Source organism: Chelonoidis abingdonii, chromosome 2 (assembly GCF_003597395.2).
Source record: "Chelonoidis abingdonii isolate Lonesome George chromosome 2, CheloAbing_2.0, whole genome shotgun sequence".
Lineage (NCBI taxonomy): Eukaryota > Metazoa > Chordata > Testudines > Testudinidae > Chelonoidis > Chelonoidis abingdonii.
This window is the reverse complement of record NC_133770.1, coordinates 51,750,978-51,773,847: the sequence shown is the minus strand read 5'-3', so window position 1 is coordinate 51,773,847 and position 22,870 is coordinate 51,750,978. Positions and strand designations below refer to the sequence as shown.

Here is a 22,870-nt window from a genome sequence, read left to right as displayed (position 1 = left end):
CTGGATAATTTGTGTTCCAGTTCTGGGCACCATTTCAAGAGATGTGGAGAAAATTGGAGAGGCAAGAAGAGCAACAGAAATGATTAAGGTCTGAGAATGCCTCCCATGCAAGGAAGGCGAAAGATTGGTTATTTTGTTTGGAAAAAGAAGACTGGAGGGCATGAGAGCAGTTTTCAGTAGTTCAAAGGTCGATCCAGGAGGAAGGAAACTTTTCACCTAGCCTCAATGATAAGGACAAGAAGCAATGGGCTTAACTGCCAGTCAGGAGACTTTAGTTGGACATTATGGAAAGTTCTAACTGTCAGGGTAGTTAACATGGGAATAAATTGCTAAAGAGGTTGTGGAATCTCCATCTCTGGAAATTTAGAGTAGTTTAATAATTGTCTATCAGGGATGGTCAGAGTAATGGTCCTGCTCATAAGGCAGGGGACTGGACTCGAAGCTTCTCGGGTCCTTACCATTCTAGAGTCTCATGCATCTATGATACTGCACGACTGTGTACTTCACTCAAGGGCACCCACAGGGGTCATAATAACATCCTATTACAAGAATATGGCCAGATCCTTCGGTTACACTAACTGGCCCAATTCTTGAAAAAGACATTTCTCAATATATTCCACAAGTATAAACGGTCTGACATATGCGCTGAATACGTTTCCTCACAGGGTTTAATATAACTGTTCACAACATAAATTGAGCTGGGATAGTAAGGAGAAAAGGAAGTCAGAAGTTTGATGGGCCTACGTCTTCCACTACCTCGCCGTATCGCGGGTAGCATGTAGCAATCGATTGCTCGGGGATCGATATATCGCGTCTCATCTAGACGCGATATATAGATCCCCAAACACGCTTATATCGATTCCAGAACTCCGCCAAGCCGAGCGGAGTTGCGGAATCGACAGGGGGAGCCGCGGACATCGATCCCGTGCCGTGAGGACAGTGAGTAATTCGATCTTAGATACTTCGACGACAGCTATGTTATTCACGTAGCTGAAGTTGCGTATCTAAGATTGATTTTCCCCTGTAGTGTAGACCAGCCCTGCGAGTTCCAAAGCTAAATTCTGCTTTCAGTTTATGCCAGCCAATTCCAGTGATTTGTAATGCATTGCATGCGATCTCTGTAATCTTATAAATCAAACATAGTAAACTGAATAGCTGTCTTTAGCAATATGCTGTTTTAAACTCTTAATCTTTGTTTTAGTTATATTAGCTACCTTGGGAAAAGGGTGCAGTATTTACCTTTGGAAAATGCCACAGGTGTCACTGAATTTACAACAAATTAAACTTGCCAAGGGACCAGATTCCCAGCTGGTGAAGCTCTAATGATTTCAATGCAGTTATGCCAGAAAAGAATTTGGCTCAACATTTGTAAATAGGCATGCAAACATATCGTAAAAGAATCAACAGCTAACAGAGTGTTTTTCTAAAACTACAGATTCCAACCAGTACTGATTAATAGCTGAATCAAAGGTCTTCTATGTTTGAACTGATTGTTCAGATTTCAATTGAAGTATTTCTTTTCGAAAATATCTCACAGTCTCTCCAGGTCTTACTTGGTTAAATAGCAACAGCCCAAAGGTTAATTCAATATACATGAATTCACCTTGTATCTCTGAGAACACCTCGAGAGCACTGATATTAAACTGTAACTTCATACCTTGGTGTACCCTAACAGTTAATGAAACTCAAAAAGACAGAGTTCAAAGCTACACTTCGAAACTATGTTCCACTTGCTGAGCTGCAGTATATAGGATTTTTGTTTCAAATACCAGATAGACACAGCTGTGCACACCCCCTTTGACATTTTCCCCCCAGTAGCTTTATGTTGGGTTTTGGCCTTAGAAGGCTTGGCACCACGCTGCACCGAAGAGGACACAGGAAACCACATTTGCTCTCAGATACATGGATTCATTCAGGTAGCATGGAGGTAGCAAAAGCAGAATATTTATCTATGATTCTTATATAGCCCCCAGCACTGTAGAACCTGAACACTTTGCAGCCTTCACTGTGTTTATTGTCACAACACTCCTGTGAGATAAGGAAATACTATTATCCCCATTTTACAGATGTGGAACTGAAGCACAGAGAGACATGACTTGCCCAAGGTCTGTGGCAAAACAGGGAACCGAATCTGGGTTTCTCAAGTTCCAGACTAGTGCCCTAACCACTGGACACCCTTCCTCTCTCTTAATTATGTTTGTCCTGTATAAGTCTGTCCTCCTCATCATAATTGCACTACATGTTTAAACTGGAGGGCCAGTTCAGATAGTGCGGCCAAATATGCAGTAAGTCACTGGGGCCCATCATACCCCATAAAGGCTGAAATGTTAGTGCGATGTTTACTGCTCATCTTCCAGTGTCATATGACTTGGAGTATGAGCAGCACTCTGAAAACAAGAGCTCTGTAATGACTTGTAAAAAGTAAGCACAAGGAGAAGCACCAAATGTGATTCTGATCTTCCTTGATGGTACGAGAGACGAAAGAACATCTGGGACCTGAGTCCTAAGTGGGACTATTTTTTAATCCTGCCCCAGTCCCACCCTGCAATGCCCACTCCCAACAGCTCCCGCATTGTTTCTTTCACTTTTATCCCACTTCCACCCGCAAAAATCTTAGATTCTGCAAAACCCACAAGAGACACAGATTCCTCTATGCTACAAAAAAAAAAAAGTTGGTTAATATACACACACACACATACACAGAATTTAGACACAATTTTTACCACTAAAAAAATAAAACGAATATTGTTTTAACCATGTAAAAAAATTAGGGCTGTCAAACAATTAAAAAAATAATCACAATTAATCATGAGATTAAAAAAATAGTTGTGATTAATTGCAGCTTTAATCACACAGTTGAACCATAATAGAATACCAATTTAAATTTATTATAAATATTTCTGGATGCTTTTCTACATTTTCAAATATATTGATTTCAATTACAACACAGAATACAAAGAGTACAGTGCTTATGTTATTTTATTATTTCTATTACAAGTATTTGCATTGTAAAAAAGATTTTAAAATATAGTGCAATCTACAAGTCAAAGAATGAAGGGGCATATGATTACTTAGCATATCTGGCATGTGAATACTTTGCAACGCTGGCTATAACAGTTCCATGTGAATGCCTGTTCTCACTTTCAGGTAATACTTTAAAAAAGTATTATCTCCCATAAACGTAAACTTGTTTGTCTTAGTGATTGCCTGAACAAGAAGTAGGACTGAGTGGATTTGTAGGCTCTAAAGTTTTATATAGTTTTGTTTTTGTGGGCAAAGATTGTGAAAAAAAATTCTACATTTGTAAATTGCACTTTCACAATAGATTGCACTACAGTACTTGTATGAGGTGAATAGAAAATTTTTCTCTCTTTTGTTTATCGTTTTTACAGTGCAAATATTTGTAATAAAAATAATAATATTAAGTGATATGTGCACTTTGTATTCTGTGTTGTAACGGAAATCAATATATTTGAAAATGTAGAAAAACATCCAAAGATATTTATAATAAATTGAAATTGGTATTCTATTATTGTTTAACAGTGAGATTAAAATTGTGATTAGTTACAATTGGTTTTAATCTAGTTAATTTGTTTTGCATTAATCACTTGAGTTAATTATGATTGACGGCCTTAAAAAACATTTTAACTCCTGGTATAATAGACATCAAACCTCTTTCTATCCCTTGCTTAAATTTAAGTGTTAAAACCTTTATTAAAAAAAAAGAAAAACTTGCTTTACTTTGCTGAAATTCTATTTATGACAAATTGACAAGAGATTTAGTGTTTTCCCGCAAATTACTGCAGTCTGATTTATTTGCCCACCCAGTTCTGCCTGTCACAAAGTACATTTTACCTGCTCCTGCTATTATGGCAGCAGGTCCTGTGAGACCCACAGGATCCCAGGCCTGTGGCAGGGTTCTGCTTGGGACCCCTCCTAACAGAGACTTTCAACTTCCCCTTTGACGAGGGGAATATACTGCCCACCCCAATATAGGCAATAGTCTGCTCAGTAACAAAGAACTCATTATTCCACACTAAAGACCATGTCATCTACTGCCCAGGGTGTAATCTTCTTTCTCTAGGCCAGCTAATCCAAGCTAACTTGGGGGCCTATTAAATAACTACACACTAGAGTTACTTGAACTGGTCTAAGCTTTAAGTCTGAAAGGCAAATTCTCTGCACAGCATCTGGTCCATAGACAGAGTGGGGATGAGGAAGATGCACGGGGTGTGGGCAAAATCCTACTGCCAGGAAACAGAGCAGCTGAGCAGTTAGTATGTGTAGCCTCTGTTGAAGCTCCATGATGCAATCCCTCTGTCTCCCCCAAGCCAGACACCTCCCTCCCACTATGCACTGTGATATTAGTGGTCCCTGTGGAGTTCCATGCCAGGTAGGGGGATACACATCCCCTGCATGGCCTTCCTATGCAGTGAAACTATTACCACAGCAGGAGGAAGCCTGTAATGAGACAACATCCCAACCTCACCAAAGAACTGCTTTCCCAGCATCACAGACAACAAGCATGACAATACAGTGAAAAGGCATAGAAAGAGAGAAAATGAATGTGAAGGCAAATGGCAAACTAATTTTAAACTGCTCCAAAGGATTAAAACTATCAAGTAAACCTAATCTTCTCTGCAGCTTGGAAATATAAATTCTTTACTTGGACATTTGCCAGCTATATATGCCCCTTCCTCCTCTACAAAAAAATCAGAAGAAGAGAGAAAGGAAAAAAATAAACAGCTTGAAAACTCCAGGGTGTTCATGGGCAATGAAGTATCAGAGGGGTAGCCATGTTAGTCTGGATCTGTAAAAGCAGCAAAGAATCCTGTCGCACCTTATAGACTAACAGACGTTTTAGAGCATGAGCTTTCGAGGGTGAATACCCACTTCGTCAGATGCATGTAGTGGAAATTTCCAGGGGCAGGTATATATATGCAAGCAAGCTAGAGATAATGAGGTTAGTTCAATCAGGGAGGATGAGACTCTGTTCTAGTAGTTGAGGTGTGAAAACCAAGGGGGGAGAAACTAGTTTTGTAGTTGGCAAGCCATTCACAGTTTTTGTGTAATCCTGAGCTGATGGTGTCAAATTTGCAGATCTTTGAAGTCTGGTCCTGAAGTTTTTTTGCTGCAGGATGGCCACCTTAAGATCTGCTATAGTGTGGCCAGGGAGGTTGAAGTGTTCTCCTACAGGTTTTTGTACATTGCCATTCCTAATAGCTGGCCAATGAAAGCATGAATGACTGCAGTTTTGCCTCAGCAAAATCTCCCTCTTAGCTAGTGATCATCTCTGTGACGCCAACAGTCAATTAAACCCTCTTCAATATCAGAAACACCTTGGCTAATGTTTACACAACATAAACAAGCTTACCTCATTTTTCTTATGGACACACTAGATGCCCTAGGCAATATTAAGCTTCATATTTTAACCTTATTTTCTTGTTTCATTCAGCTGCCTCTGAAGTTTTATTTGAGGCGAGCTCTGATTACAAGAATGTTAATATCATTACTTTTTCTAATGCAAAACACTTCTGCAACTTGTGACAAATACAAGTATAAGCAGAAAACTGAAACACACATGGTTGCTCTTTTTAATATGAAGATTTTTCCACCCATTTATCTTTCAGAGCTACTTCCATTTCCCTCCAGATCCTTATCCCTGTATGACCATTACCTTGAATAAAATAAAAAGGTTCAATGTAATTTTCCGCCATTTTTTCCCCTTCTGGCAGCTTCCAGATACTTTGATCTCAGCTTTCAAGAGACGCACAAATTTCTTCTAAGAGAAGCCTAAGTGGCTGATCAAAGTATTTTTTTTTCCCAGAGGCCTTGTTCACCTGGATGTGCCCACAGCATCTTCACAAATTATATCTGACTATGCAATATTGGGCTTCAAATTTATTTATTATATAGATAAAAACAAAATATATATATAATTTTCATACCACTTTGATGTTTAACACAGGTTAAACAATATGATATTTAGTTTACCAGCATCAAGTGAATATATATGCTGATTCGCTGGAATTTAATAAAAATAGTTGTAAACAATGTGGACCAAATTCTGCTCTCCTTTAAAATGAGGCAACCCCATTCACTTTGTACTGAACTGGCTAATGTGTATGTGCACCACTGTCTTCTAGTGGATAGAATCAACACAGCTAAATAATGCATAGGCCCTATATTGCTGATTGTTAACTGATTTTTATAGCATCTTATTAGATAGAAAGAGGGTCCAAGTTCTATCCCCTCTTTGACCATGAAGTTCTGATGGGCCGTAGCATGATGCATAATGACAACCATGAAATCCTAGGGGGCCATGAATTTATTATAACTTCAATGGGGTTGTATCATGTAACCATAAGTAGAATTTTGGCCTGATGTCTCTGGAGCTGTGTGGGATCGCAAGAAAAGTCAATAAACTCTCTGTATACATTTTACAATATCATTTTTAAAAATGTAGACAGACTATTTCAGAGGAGAAAATATGATGTGCATCCAGAAACCACAATGAAATATAGTCTACATTGAACCAAACGTCTTTTAAAAAACTAAAAAAAACTGAATGAGACGTGAAGGCAACAGTTATTTAACATGTAGCTATGAAAATTAATGGTATTTTATCACCTGAATTAAAATAATCCCTGAAGATTTCATTTTGCAGCATCTTGAGTCTTTTCTCCACAAATTTTAAACTGATGTGTTTGGACATAAAAGAAAAAATGTACTTTGTCTACATAGGAACTCTCTTATAAATTTAGGAATGGACCTAACAAAGGGTCCAGCCTTGTTCCCACCAGATGGGAGCAAAACTGGGTTAAATATAAACCAATAGTTTTGATGACAATATAAGTGAGAAGCTAATTCTGCAAACCTTAATCAGTCAGGGCCTGATTCTTTCCCCAATGGAGTCAAAGGGAGTTTATAAACATATAGAAGAAAATCTACATTTAAATAAGTGCAAAGGAATATGAAATAGTTTCCTGCAGCCTAGCTCATTATGAAAGTCTGACTAAGTTACTAGCATCTATTCAAAAATAAATCTGTTTAAAAAAAAAAAGAATGAAACAGGAAGCAGCCTCATTGTGTTAGCATGCGACAACCAGAGATAGCACAGTTCTTCTTAGTTCTGTTCTTCTTTTGGGGGTGCGGGTGGAGGGCATGGTGCAAATCCATGCAACCTTTAGATTTGTTCGCTAACAAGAACTGCGAAAATCTTTGACATAATTCTGTAAAATGCTGAGCAAACCCTGGCAGAACATGCCCTCATATTCTATTGATGGGCTATGCCCCTATTGTTTTTCCTGTGTTTCTGACTACAGTTCTGTTGTTTTTCTTGATAGGGGCCATCAGGCTGCATTTCCGGTAAGGTTTATTGTTCAAATGCAAGCCCCCTGTATTACACAACTGCTGATTCATATCAGCGGAGATGTTGAAGCATTTTCAGGTATTCTGAATACTCCTTACAAGCTTCTTATTTAATTTCTCTATTTCTGGTTAAGATTATTTTTCTCCAGTTATCTAACAAATTAGTTAAAGTCAATGAACTTTTCCTCTAAGGGTCTGTGTGATCAACTGTCAAAAACCAGGACATTTCGCAGTTAAGGGCTCTCTGTCCACAGCAGGTTCTTTTTGAATTTGTCTTCTGTTCCTTCTAGACACAACATGAGGCCTGATTCTGCAAACCTAAAGCCTGACTTTGATGCATTGCCTGAGTAAGGAAAGCAAGATTAGGTCCACCAATGTTTAAACACAGTGCAGAGGTGCTATTTAAATATGATTTTTTAATTTTATTCTATTGAAGTTCCTTTCAGAACATTCTGCAAATGATAAAATGTGGATTATTTACCTATAATTACTTCTGACCCTCTTCCACGGAAAATATATGGATAAATAAATAAATGCTCCAGCCCTTAGGTAAATGAACACTTAAGCACACATTAGTGACTCAATTAGATAGACCTTCAAAACTATTATTGGGCCTGCTGAGTTAGAGCCTGTCTTCAGTAAAAATCTCTAGTGATTTTTTTTTTTAAAGGTTTATGGCAGGCAGCCAATATGGGGAATAATACTTTGACCATTTTGATTTTAGCAACTAAGGGATTCTTTCATTACAATGATAATTAAATATTAAAACAGGACATGATCCAGAAGTTATAAGAACATAAGAACGACCATACTGGATCAGACCAATGGTCTATCTAGCCTTGTATCCTGTCTTGCGACAGAGGCCAATGCCAGATACGTCAGATGGAATTAACAGTTCAGTTCTTGAGTGTTCCATCCCCTATCATCCTGTCAGAGGTTTAGAGACTTCCAGATCATGGGGCTGCATCCCTGACTATCTTGGCTAATAGCCACTGATGGACCTATCCTCCATGAACTTATCAAATTCTTTTTTGAACCTGTCCTTTCTCTGTCTTGTCTATTTAGGCCCTGATCCTGCAATTTAAATGCACAACTGGACTGTGGCTCCCATGAGAAGCCTCACTGACTTCAAAACAGATAAAAGATTAGATGCCAAACACAATCCTTGCCCTGAACAGCTGACAGACAGTCCAAAGCCCTGATTTTGCAATTTAAATGCTTGGTGGACTGCTGTGTCTATGCAGAGGCCTGTTGATGTCGATGGAGCTCCACACAGATGCAGCATTCTTCCTACACATTGTAAATTGCAGGATTAGGGCCTTATATCAGAAGCTCTGTAGGGCAAGGACTGTCTCTTATGAAGTGAATGGCAGGCAGAATGATGGGACCTGGGAACAGCAGCCACAGTCTCTGTGTGTCAATTGTGTGTGAGAAGCACTGGGGCCAACGGATCCTCACAGAGGTAGATCCCTGCCTGCCCCCAGTGTGATCTTCTGTGGAAGCTTGTATGGGGCCAGTGCAGTAGCCCTCTCCACGATGAATAGACACCTTTGTGCTGCCACTCTGTTCTTGGTGCCTCAGTGCAGTCCTTATGCGAGGCGTAAGTGGTGCATACAGCACTGAGCTGGCCCACTATACCTTGGTCGAACTCTAGCCTTTGTTGTCATTATGAAATAGACCAATAACAGATACTGATCCTGCATACACTTATGCATGTGACTAGTCCCATTGAAGCTAATGGCCGTACTCCTGTGAGTAAAATTAAGCACACGCACATACTCGGGCACCTATAATCCATGAAGAAAAGCTCCAATTTCCTTTGGAAAAGACCTGAAACTCTGAGAAAGTATGTCACTAATGTCTTGCTGGCTTAGAGGAAAATGAAACATAACAGGGTCAATCTATTATTTTTTTTATACTGAACCCGTTTTTTATACACATGAAAAAATTGTCTGTCTCCCTTTCTCCCCCTCATGATTCGTATACTTTACACTCCTATAACTCACACAAGCCCAAGCTGATTTTGTTTTAAATCTGTTTAAAAAAAAAGTGTTCCCTGAGCTGAAACCAAATTTCAGCCCAGAGCAAATTTTTACGGCTGGGTTATAAATCCCTGAAAAACAGGATTCATAATGGAAGTGCTGACACAGCCTTAACTACTATATAGCAGTGTGAATGGCGCCACTATAATATCTATTAGAGATTCTTTAAAAAGTTTGCAAAATATTGTCTTGCCTTGCAGAAAAAAAGAAGTCAGAGTACTTAATGCCAACATAAACATGCTTTTAACCCATTATGTGCTAATTTGCAGAAAAGCCATTAATTCTGAATAAGGCTCACAGAGCGCAGCACCGGCAGGAAATGTTCTTCTAAACTCCTGTTTGACTTGTAACATGGTTTTAATCACTTCCATGAAACACAAAAGATGGCTTCAGACTCTGAGTTTTGCTCAGAGCACGAGAAGAGGGATTTCATTAGAAAGGCAAACGGGATCGTTTAGGGTTGAAAAGAGAGAGAAATAGACCAAACATCATTTGATTCACAGCATTTAATGCTCATCATCAGCATGCTGCTATTTTACCTCTGCCACCACAAGTCAAGTTTGTTTACTGTCCAGCAAGAGTGAATTTATTCATTGAGTTTTAACACCCTCCTAAGACTATGTCATTTGCAGCAGCTACTGTGATCTATTTTGAATTCTGCGATGTGAGTGTCACAAAGCCCATTGCCACCAAAACTTTACACATTGATTGCTCACATGAGATCTGGCCTCTGTTAGTCAAGGAAGGAAGTCAGTGGCAATATGAAACACTTCCACAAGACTAAACTATAACAAAGAACTAGATGATGTTAGTGATGGCACTCATTCAGATATAATAACATAGGTACAGAAAAGGCTCACTTGCAAGTATGTGGAAAACTAAAATAAACAGATATTTTTAGGACTCTAGGGTTTTTTCCCTTCTGTTCACATCTGTCCACTGTCTCTCTTCCTCCTAGATTCCAAATATAAGCATTGGGATTCCCTTTATGTGGCAGTGGAATGGAAAGTCCATGACTCAACATACACTGAACACTTTCCACAGTATGCAGCAACTTGCAGAGAATTCCTGATATAATGCAAGAAAATTGTCTGAACAGCATCTTTTGCTTATGCTTCAAGACTGTCAGATCCATTAGCTAGGTTCTCCAGATACAGCTTCCTTCTGCACCATATTTCTTTTATGTCACTAATCTAGATCTGAGTAAATGTATTTATTGTTTTCAAATTTCTTGGGCTGCTACTTGGGACTACTGCCAATAGTAAGCACTACACATGATGTTAACTATTTGCAGGATGGAGCATTTAAAAATGATAACAAAATCCTTTTTTTTTTTTAACACATACCTTCTTTCACTTCGTGTTTCTGTTCTTGATTTTCCGTCTCTGAGTCATTCCGTGCTTTGGGTTCCACAATCTCATCATCATCTTCATCCTCTAGAAAAAAGAAATAAAGAATTGTAACATTCCGTTTCAGGGGGAGAGGTTCCTTTTGGACTTGTAGCCATTGAACCTGTTAGTAAGTAAATAAATTACCTACAAATGTCCTTCTCAGAAAGTTCTCAAAAATCAGAAAGACAATATTCTAGCATAAAACACCTGCTACTGTCACTCCCTGTGGCAACTTTCCATTTCAAATGTTTTAAGAATGGCTCTCTGACCTCCGAGACGATTTCTTGGCTGGCATAGGAATAGATGCAAACACGTTTTAGCCTGGCAGCAATTCCACAAGTGGAACACCTGTTATCCAGACATCTCATTTCCAATTCAATTCTCACCAGATTAATTTGTCTTTTGACCTACCGGAAAGGGTTAAATAGAAGTCTGACCTCAGGTCAGATGCCAGTGGCAAGCAAACAAGCATAGTACAGTTCTGAAAAGTCATCACCATCAGATGGAAGAACACAGCAACCAAAAGTGGCATTTGGAGTTTAAGAACGGTTCTTGCATTAATATGAATTTAATGAATGCTTAAAATTGACACATGTCAGTTACTAAAGCCAGATGTTTTATTGCCCTTTTCTGACCTATGCAAATCTTTCTCTCTCTTTCTGTACCCCCTCCTCATTCATATATTCCCCTTTTTCTTGGAAGGGCAAAACTGTTAATTCTTTTCATTATGTTTGTCTGAAGTTACAAGGGATGTGATTGTTCAGACCAATGCTCAGTGCTCTGGAGATTACAAGAATGCAACTTGCACCCAAACGCTCTAAAAGCAATCCTAACTTCACCAAAGGGTGAGCTCTGTCTTGTTCCTAGCAAAAGCAATGCAATGCATTCCCCAGTTCACAGGTGCTGCACAAAGCAAGGCTCACACCTGGAAAAGTGACTGTAGTGAACAGAAAAAGAGGCATAATCAAGACAAAGTAGTCTGCATTGCATGACTTTGTTCATACACACAAATTGGGACCTAGATACTGTGGTGCCTTATAAATGCAATACATTTGAAAGGCTAAGAACAGACAATGTGGAACAGGAATCTAAGGTAACCATGTAAAGCCATACATGAGCTACAGGGCTATAGTAAATATCATGTGGGAATGATTTAGGGGAAGGGCATTGGTCTCCACAATTGCACAAAGCAGGATAATTGAGCATCAGCACAATATTGGAGTCTTTCTTTACATGGGAGAATGCATAGTGTGTATTCTGATTTCCTGTATCTTTTGACCTGTGTCATATGTACCCAGGGCATGGCAGTCCTCTGTAAGAGTGCTGTGGTTCCTTTGCAACTCTGCCATCAGTCTGCCTATTGACATATGGCTTTCTATTGTGTGGCACTTCTACAGACATGCTCATTGGATCTTTGACCAGATAATGTACCTGTAGATGCTGCAATTGTGGCGTCCGGCAATTCTAACACCAGCATGTTAACGTAGGGCCTGGAAGCAGGATTGTGGTGTGTCATGATTATCAAACTGCGTAGTTACTGGCACCTTCTTCTAATGCAACTGGCTACAGTCAGATGTCAGTGCGGACAGGCTGTGTTCAGCCAACAGTGATGCACAGTTGTACTGGATTTCAACTGCATAATGGGCATCAGACCATTCACCCCATTTCGCCTACCCAGGAACCTTCCCCTGATGCCTATGGAATGTCTCATTACCTGAGCCCAGGTTGGTTACTAGCTGATGTCACAGACACAGCATGTGGGGTAGCCAGGCACTGCAAAGAAACACCACAGCATTGGTAGGTCCACTGTTTACTCTTGTCTGGCCATGGGATCCATCAGTAACTCACACCCACTGCCACAGATCATAGGAGGGGACAGGAGAGGAATTTCAGACAGGAGGAGACCACAGCGTATTCTTACACATACACGCCATCAGCCTGTGGTGGAAGAGAAGCAGGAGCTGGCACTGCAGCCAGCTGGTGAGCACACAAGAAGCTCCCACTCCCTCCAGATTTCCGGGCCTGACCATGGGGGAAGTCTCTCTCATTGGTTGCTTTCCCCCACTGCCCCTCCTCCTGCAGGAGAGCAGCCAATCAGAGCTGCTGAAAGGCACAGGCAAGCTCCATTCTCCATCCCACAGGAGCCATGCTCACAGGAGGGAGGACAAGGGATGAGGGAACAGACAGAGCTCAGCAGCTCAGGTACATTCTGCTCCCTCCTCTATCTTGTGAGCAATGGAACAGGACGGTCCCTCTGTCCCTCCCTCCACACCTACAATACCCAATCTGGAAGGGACGGAGGGGACCATGCAGCAATCCCCCCAGGCCTAGCAGGGGGCAATGAAGACTTGTGGCATGCCAGGGGAGCAGAGGTGAGACAGGGGGTGTAGAACTGATGTGAACTGCTGAGAGCAGAGCTGGGGGGGAAGAATTAATTGCTGGACAGAGGGGAGAGCTCCTGCAGTAGCGGCCAAAATTGCCTTAATAAATTTGGCAACTCCTATTGTCACATACACTGTGGGTGAGCAGAGAGAATTCAAATACCAAAAGATAAAAAAATATAATTTAAAAACTCATATTTGGGGAGTTAATTCAGGATTTTTGAAACTTTGGGATTGGCAATACTGATACACACACATGCAGATACACATGTATATGGTCTAAATGTAAGGTTGCCTCATGGTTTTACTGCAAATCTTGCAATACTTTGGTGTTTTTCTTTAAAGCCCCAGCTCCCATTATCAAATGCTTACATGAGAACCTCTGCTTTCATTGTTTTAAATAGGGGAGTGTCTCTCCCTCATGTTTGCAGAGTAAAGCTTCAAATATTCACCTTAAAGGTTCAAATCCCAGAAGGCAAAAAACCCACCACCCCAACCATATTTATTATTTTGCAAAATCTCATGATTTTTAGACCCAGCTCATGATCTTTTGGGGCCTGACTCATGATGCTTGAACAGTTGGGGTCAGCAATGCAGTGAAAATAGAATATGGTATTGTGGGCAACTTTCAGGATGAGAGGAGTCAAACTCATTTATGGATCCAGCTCCTTAACCCTCCCATTGTGGGCTCCACATGACTCTGCCCACCAGCCTCTCCCTGTGGGGAAACGCAGGCTTGACTATTGGATGCAGGAGTGGAATTCAGCTCTGGCATTTTTTGAAGTAGATTTTTCCACTGCTTGTTCCCTCCCCCGCCCTTTGGGAATGATCTGTGAACCAAGAAAAAACATGTATAAGTGACCAGAAGATGACATGTATGCAATATTTCCTAAAGCATATGTATGCAAAATTAATACTGGGAGTTCTGTTTCTACATCTGCACACAAAAAGTTTTCTTTCTTAATGCAAGTCCTTTTACGCAATAGATGCTGTTTCTTTAGATTCAATTTCAGAAAGAAAAATAACCAAATATTTTTACAATATGTGAAATGCTTCTTCTAAGAAAAGTTGAAAATTTCAGTTTATAGATGCATGTCAGTATATTAATTTTGCTTGAGTGGGAGTCTTAAGGGCGTACAATAAATTACACATAGGGTATAAGGTGCATGCATGAGTGAGTGTTTTTATATACACACACATACTCAAACAAACCTACATTTAGGGCTTGTCTACACTACACAGCTTTTAGCGACAAGGCTGTGTTGACACAGCCTTGTCGCTAAAAGTCGGTGTGTGTGAACATTCTCTGTCGGTATTTTGTGCCGAAAAAATACTTCCAGTCCTGCGAGTGGCGTTAGCTCTGTTGGCAGGAGAGTGCTCCTGCCAACAAAGCCGCGTTCACACTGCCACTTGCATCAGCAAAACTTTTGTCTTTCGCGGGGGGGCATTTTTTAAGTATCCGAAAGACAAAAGTTTTGTCCACAATGTCACAGTGCAGACAAGCCCTAAGAGAATGTTAAGATTGCAAAGCTAAATACTAAAAAGATGGGAAATGCCAGAATTAAGATTGAGTGTGGAATATTAATTCAGCACCCTTATGCATATGCATTATGGCATAATTCTGGAATTTCTTAACTTTTGAGTGTTTGGCCTCATTTTTTGGATGTCCAACATGAGACTCCTGGGCTCAGAATTGCAGAAGCGCTGAGCGCTCATAGCTGCAGCTGAGGTCAATTGGAGCTGTGCTCTGAACTTACAAAATATAATAAAAATGTTATGTACCCTGAAAACCTAAGTGGTTCAAGTTGGGCACCCAGGATTAGTGTAGGTCTCTTACTGCTTTGTGTTTCCCTCCCACAGCTGTATAATAAGGATAACAGTAATTATACCTTCACCTCACAGGGGTGATATAAAGATAAATTATTATTTAAAATTTGTGAAGCACTCAGATACTATGGTGATGAGTGACATAGAACCAAACATCCAGGAGAAGATAAAAGAGTGCAGGGTTTGGCTAATGTATTAAATAAGGCCTGACACCACACATTGAATTAAGAGGATAAAAACGCATTCACTGAATGATATAGGAGTTCTCTGGAAAAAATAGTGGTGATTATGTCATTATTTATTATTTATTTGTATTACTGTGATGCCTAGCAGCCCGTCATGGACTGGGACCCCACTGTGTTAGGTGCTGTACAAACACACAACAAAAAGACAGTCCCTTCCCACAATGCCCTCAAAAGGGGGCTGAATTAAGGGTGCATAGACAAACTTACTTCTCGCATTCCTATCTTTGCTTGGCTTTGCATCCTTAACATTCTCCTTAGATGGTTCTTTTGGATGTTCAGATACACACACATTCATATAGTTTAGAATACTGGTTTGAAACTGAACTTACATGAAAACACTGGAAAGTTCTGAGTCCACTTTCCTGTATTTTTCTAAGCAGTGACAAAGGTAATATTAATGTTACACTTTTCTTATGGGAAAGTTTGTGGCTGTCTATATTCTGACTAAGTTTTAAAACCAAGAAAAAGTCCATGCAAATAGGAACCATTTTGCAACCCACAGACCCTCTCTCTTTTGTCAGAGCTATTCAGTGGCCCTTTGCCATTCAAGCTGAGTCTTGATCCAGCATATTGGTAATAGAGCTCTTTGTATAACTTGATTCTGAGTTATCACTGTGGATCTCTAAAACTGAATAAACTACTGATCTAAAAATAGTATTTTAAGTCATTCTCGGTATGTTTTGAGGCATTCATTGAAAAATAAGAGACCGTCACCTCTCCCTTCTCTGTTGATCAACACAATACCTCTAATTTTCTTCATGGACTATGTAGCCTTGTGAACTGTGCCTTCCATGTCAAAGGGAAAGAGCTGAAGGTGACACTTCTGCTGTTTTTTTCTATCAGTGAAATAAGAGATTCATTTGTTTTTAGTACCTTGCTATAGCAATACCTGTCCCCAGATTTATCTGATCTGAAATATTCCAGGCCAAATTTTTCCAGAAGGGAGGTGGACATTCACCATATCAGAAGTGTGTATACAGGCTCACCCACAGTTTCACACATAACTGCTACCACTGCACATCCAAACAGGTAGTTAGGGCTGAAACTCACCTAAGAGCAAGGGACTCAGGAGGAGCCCCAGGGACCATGTCAGACCCACTTTAGCACTCTGCAAAAGGCTGGATATAGAGGAGAGGGTCACCAGGGGAAGGGTCATGCCATGCCTGCCCCAAATAGGCCCACAGAGAAGGAGCCATTGCGGATGAAACTGTGGAAGGACTAACGGATCCAGTGACCCATTGGATAGGGCATAGAGGGAAAATGGTCTCTACTGAAGCCAGCAGTAGTAGTAACAGTATTTATATTATGATAGTGCCCAAAGACTCAGTCAGGATTGGGGCCCTATTGTCTGGGCCCCAGAAAAGAAACAATCCCCTGCCCAGAGGGATAGGCTGGAATAGCAGTCCCACCTGCAGGCTGGGAGTATGAATTCCACCCTGCTCTATTGGAGTCCCTTGGGCAAAGCCCTATCACTTGAGTTTTATGTGGCAATAGCTGAATTTCTCCATAAGTGCCCAGCTATTCGTTACTCGGTTGGAATATGCAGTGGCAGTAAGTATGCATGCACATGCAGGTGGGCCCATGCGTTGTGAACACAAGTGGGCTTCTGCCTTTCAAAGTGAGCTTCTGCCCTGTATGTGGTATGTTTAGAAAAATAACTTTTCGACAGCATAAACATGTGTAGTCTGCCCCTCCATTCACACTACTGTAAATCAGGAGTAACTCCACTGAAGCCCCTGGTATAAAACCCATGGAAGTGAAATCACAATCAGAACCCTGATGTGTATGAAAGAAGCCATATTAGAAGAGTTAGTAATAATACCTAGCTGTCACACAGCGCTTTTCATCCCTAGATCTCAAAGCACTACGAAAGGAGGCCAGTGTCTTTATCCCCAGTTCACAGATGCGAAAACTGAGGCACAAAGAAGGGAAGTTACTTGCCCAGTGTCACCCAACAGGCCAGTATCAGAGCCACGAATAGAACCCAGGTCTCCTGAGTAGCAGGGCAGCATTCACAAGGCCACACAGCCTCTCATTGTAAATGTAACTTTTCTCATTGTCAGTGATTCTGTTACTCGTTGCGGTTAAACAAGATGTTCTGCCATTTAGACAACGGAACCAGACCAGTGACTTGTTGACATAGTTAGTGGCTTGACATAGTTAGACCTAAGAAGCTCTTCCTCCCCAGTTCAGAGCTCTGTGACTCGATGAGGGAGACAGTTAGACCTAACTGCACCTTGTTGGATTCAAGCCTAGACTACTCCTTTCTAACATGGTACTTTGGATAGATCCCATGGCCCTGATTTTCAGCTGGGCACCATCTGGCCTCCACTTTGACATCCACAAACAACTGTGCTCACAGTTTCACACTCACAAGAAACTGAGGGGGGAAGTGGCAACACTTAGACATATGACTACCTCTTGGAAATAGGTGGTTAGAACGTCCAGGTGTCACCAAGTCCTCCAACAGTTCACTGTGGGCACAACATTAAAGGCTGCCCCCAGAAAATCAGGCCCCACATCTGTATCTGACTGAACTATTTATTATCTGTCTGGGCTAAACGGTTTTGAATCATTATTATTTTATTTAGTTTTACATCATGAAAAAGCACAGTAGGCACATTCAGGACAAAAAGAAAGAAAATGTTTCCTGGCTCAAAGAATTTATAATCTAATTTTAATCTAATGTAATCACATATAAGATTACATATAAGAAGATGTTTGTTTATGTTTTATTTCTTGAGGTGTGTGTTTCTCATGTTAGACTGTCTAATTTTTAAATGTTTGCCTTTGAGTATGTGGTTTCTGTTTCTATGCCGTTAGCAGAGTTACTGCTCAAATAGTTTACTAAGCAGCTAAATATTTTGTAAAGATTTATGTAAGGCAAAGCTCCTGCCTACTGATATATGCACCACCAATTCAACAGCAGGCAGCATGCCCCCCTGTATTGCTCCCTTAGGTATGGGATTTACACCTCCACAGACCTGCACCTTTGAGACTAGTTAAGAAGTCACAATTCCTGTGTATTGTTTTCTGTATCAAGAACTATGCTGAATTACACTGACAGCAGAATTTTTAATTCTGTGTAGTTACAAATGATCCCTTTATTAATAACATGCCTTTAAAATAACAATTTATTCACATCAAAATAATATATTTTACTCTATGAGTCACAGTGTGTCTATGAGAATCTGGTAGGTTATTATACAAAGTCTTTGATATAAAGAATCAGCTGTACATATGGCATGTTTAACTCTAACAAATCCAAGTGTCTTCACACACACTTGATACTAGCAATTGTGAAATACCAGAAATAGTTGCATAATTATTATACTTATGACTGTACAAAATAATTTTGCTGTTACTGATGTGAATGAATTACAAACAGAGCAAGCTAGGAAAAATAAGTTGTGTTTATATTGACATAAGTCTGGATCTGAAACAAGTTGAATAGTGCGGGTAGATACATTGGGGGGAGCATAACCATTATCTTTCCTTTTAGATTATAGTACTTGCATCATTAGCAAAATATGCAACAAATATTCAAACATATGCTTTTGTATTATGACTGCCTGATGTTGTATATGTTTGAAAAACTATCATTTGAAATCTGGCTTGATGTCATTTCTCGTATGGCATGAAAGAGCAATTTATACTTTGGAAATAAGTCCAGTTTCCCACTTTCATCAGGCAGTTCTTTGAAATAAGCAGGGAATTAATTCATCTGTGAATTTTGTTTGCTAAATGGGATGTGAGATCAGATGTACAGTGGGTACACTTTAGTCATCACAGATGGAAATAGTCTTATGTGCTGGCAAGCCTTGGCAGTAGGAAAAGCCTACTGAAATGTATTCTGGTTAGCCAAAGTGCAGAATAACGTCCACTGCTTAGTACTAGAAAAACAGATATGAACAATTCTTTGCCTAAATATGTGCTGAACGAAATAAATTCAAGATCAGAATTTCATGGAATTATTTCTGAACTTTTCAAGTGAAAAAATGAATTAAACATATAAGACCTTATCTTGCAAATGCTTATGCACATGAGTGATTTCGTGCATGTAAGTAAATCCCTATTCACATGCATAAAGTTACTTACATGCATGTTCGCAGGGTCAGAACCATACTAAGAAGTGCAGAATCATTTTCTTTCTTGAATTTCATCAAAGACTGTGCTACAGTAAGCCAAACAGGCTCCAACCACATCAACTTGTCTTTATAACACAATACAGAGAACCATTGCTTTTTTCATGGCATTAAGCCCATAACACAAAAAGGGAAGAGAAGGGAAAAAATGCTAAATAGGAGGAAAAGATGCCAGAAAATATTATATCACAACAGTACGTTAAGGACTCGGAATAGAAGTGTGGGTCATTAGAAGTTGGTTTTACTCAGAGCACCTAGGACAAAGGAAACGACGGGTGACACTGGCACCTCATTGAATATCTGGCTCCATGGAACTGCTTCAGTGTTGGGAAGGCAGGAGGCGGATTTGTGTTTTCATGGTGGCTTCATACTTACTGAGGGATAAAACCTTCCATGTTGGCTAGCCTTGATTGTTTGAAAAATAAAAAAACATCTGATTCCATTCATTCTAACTATAGTTCTCTAGGAGCACAAATGAATGACAGAACCGCAAGAACCGATGAGCTAGCACCATTAAGTTCCATGGTGAATGTTTTTGGAAAAGTGCCTGTCTTTTACAGGAGAAAGCAAAACAGCTTCAGATTGCAAAAACACAGGTTGTGTGAATCAAATTACTTTTAGTGGAGTCAAAGAGGTGCTCCTGAATCTTCGAAGAATATTTTTATTTTATTATAAAGTCATAATGAGAATGCTTAGTATTTATATAACATGCTCATCCTCAGGATCTCAATGCATTTTACCCAAGTATTAATTAATTTAGCCTAACAGCATCCCTGTTAAGTAGGTGAGTATTATTATCCCCTATTTAATATATGTGACAGATATTGACTTCCTGTTTCTTGCGACATAAAAACGTAATGATTTGTTCGTCTGCCTAGTGCTAAAAAGCATCACCCATGCTCTTCCTTTTTCTTATGTAATGACAGTCCTGGCAAAGGTTTGTTCAGTATAGCGCAGGAAGTTTGTGGTAGAGCCAGGAATTACACCCAGATCTCCTGAGACACAGTCCAGTACCTCAGCCATCTTCCCTCCAGTGAAAAGATATTTATACTTAAATAAACCTGTATTTCACATGCATAAGAAGCACTGGAGTCTGATTGGCTAACAAGGGTATTCATGTTTCTATGACATACTATGCCGACAATACATGCCATATTGGTACGATACCTATTCATAAAATTTTCGCTACAATTTTCTGTAGTTCTGTCTTAATTTAAGTACCCCAGCAGTGAATTTTACTCAACATTTCTCTGCAAGGCTCTCCATAAAGATTACTGTATAAAGTTACTCCTGGATTACAGTTTCCCATATCCATCTCTTGGTCTAAGGTTTCACTGCTGAGCTCCAGCTCCATGCCCCCTCCTGATTTTGTGTTTGCAGTTGGCTCTGTTTCTGGTGCAGTCAGCCACTGCACTAGGAAGGCAGACCTTATTTTTCCATCTTATGACAAATGATAGACTATCACAGCCAAATGGCAAGGAAATGCCTCAGAATATTTGTTTGTTTTTTTCATCTGGCATCTCATAAAGTCACATATTTGGCTAAACTACCCTCCTAACTGCCCCAGCTGCAAGTCTTTGCACTGGTTCAAATATTAGATTCGGAGCTTTACAATATAATAATTTCTCTACTAATTAAAATGGAAGGCTGCCTGTGATTCTTAAGGGAAGCATTTGTTTAACCCAAGAAACTGATTTTCCAGTTACTTGGCCTGAGTACAGTTTTCAGTTGTGGTCAGAGTCTCAAAATTCAAAGTGTCCCTTGTTTTTAGTTTCTGGTCGGTCTAGACAAGACATGGTTCTTTTTCTCTTCTCTCAGGCGGTTGAAATGTTGAGTTGGTTAAAAGCCTTTCAATCCCCAGAGAATGAAATTGCACAAAACCCCACTAGAGACATAACTTTCTCTTCCCCCACTGATTCCTCCCACTCTCTCTTCCAAACTGATGTGCAATTCTATTGTGTTTTAAAATATTCCACTTTGAAGATGCAATGTAGGAAGAAAAGTGAGAGACTTTTAATTTTCTTTGGCACGATTGGTCTTTCAAATAAAATGCCGCAATGGAGCAAAGCTAAATGGCAAAACCCCTAAAGCAGCATTTACAGACTTCAAACTGACTACGACCAGGAAGCACAATTGTAAAGAATCCTGGTTGTTCTGATGATAGAACATAATTCCTGGCAGTGTTTCACAGAGGAAAAGAGAGAGAAGCATTTTCTACAGACTGAGATATTTCCATGGAAGATGGAATAGTTTAACTCACGCAGTTTTTCACAATATCTGAAAACTTGGAATAAGTTATCCTCACTAATGCTACTGTGCTACTGAAAATACCATTTAGAATAAATAGATAGGGTTGTCAAACGATTAAAAAATCATGATTAATCGTAGTTTTAATCACACTGTTAATAGAATACCATTTATTTAAATATTTTTGGATGTTTTCTACATTTTCAAATATATTGATTTCAATTACAACACTGAATACAAGTTTCAGAGTGGTAGCTGTGTTAGTCTGTATCAGCAAAAAGAATGAGGAGTACTTGTGGCACCTTAGAGACTAACAAATTTATTGGGGCATAAGCTTTTGTGGGCTAAAGCCCATTCATTGGCTGCATGCAGTGGAACAATACAGTAGGAAGATATATAAAACACAGAGAACATGAAAGATGGTGTTGCCATCCACACTATAAGACTAATCAATTAAGGCGGCTATTATCAACGGAGAAAAAAACTTTGTAGTGATAATCGCTGGCCCATTTCCAACAGCTGACAAGGTGTGAGAAACAAGTAAGGGGAAAAATAGCATGCGGAAATAGTTCTTACTTTGTGGTAATGACCCATCACTCATAGTCTTTATTAAAGCCTAATCTAATGGTGTCACGTTTGCAAATTGGATTCCAATTCTGCAGTTTCTTGTTGGAGTCTGTTTTTGAAGTTTTTTTGTTGTAGTATTGCATTAGTCTTTAAGGTGCCACATGTACTCCCTCGTCTTTATGAATATAAGGTGTAAGTGACAGTTTTAGATTAACTAGATAAATTCATGAAGATAGGTCACACATGGCTTTTAGCCAGGATGGTCAGGATGCAAACCATGCTCTGAATGTCCCTAATCTCTGTTTGCCAGAAGCTGGGAATGGGTGAGGGATGATACTTGTGATTGCTTTATTCTGTTCATTCCTCTGAAGCCCTGCATTGACCACTGTCAGAAAGACAGGATACTGGGCTAGATGGACTTCGGTCTGACTCAGTATGGCCATTCTTATGTTCTTATTATTTTGATTACTAATATTTCACTGTAAAAAGATAAACAAAGAAATAGTTTTTCCAATTCACCTCATACAAGTACTGTAATGCAATCTCTATTTTGAAAGTGCAATTTACAAATGTAGAATTTTTCTTTTACATAACTGCACTCAAAAATAAAACAATGTAAAACTTTAGAGCCTACAAGTCCACTCAGGCCTACTT

The 22,870-nt window shown here is 39.7% G+C and overlaps 1 protein-coding gene across 7 annotated transcripts in view; it reads right to left on the bottom strand.

Annotated features, from left to right (window-relative positions):
• DYNC1I1 (dynein cytoplasmic 1 intermediate chain 1) overlaps window positions 1–22,870 on the bottom strand; it is a 268,510-nt gene that overhangs the window by 114,923 nt on the left and 130,717 nt on the right. For all 7 annotated transcript variants that reach the window (XM_075062359.1, XM_075062360.1, XM_075062357.1 and 4 more), the window contains one exon: window positions 10,760–10,849. In XM_075062359.1, the coding sequence (XP_074918460.1) occupies window positions 10,760–10,849 (90 nt within the window). The remainder of the gene's footprint in view (window positions 1–10,759; window positions 10,850–22,870) is intronic.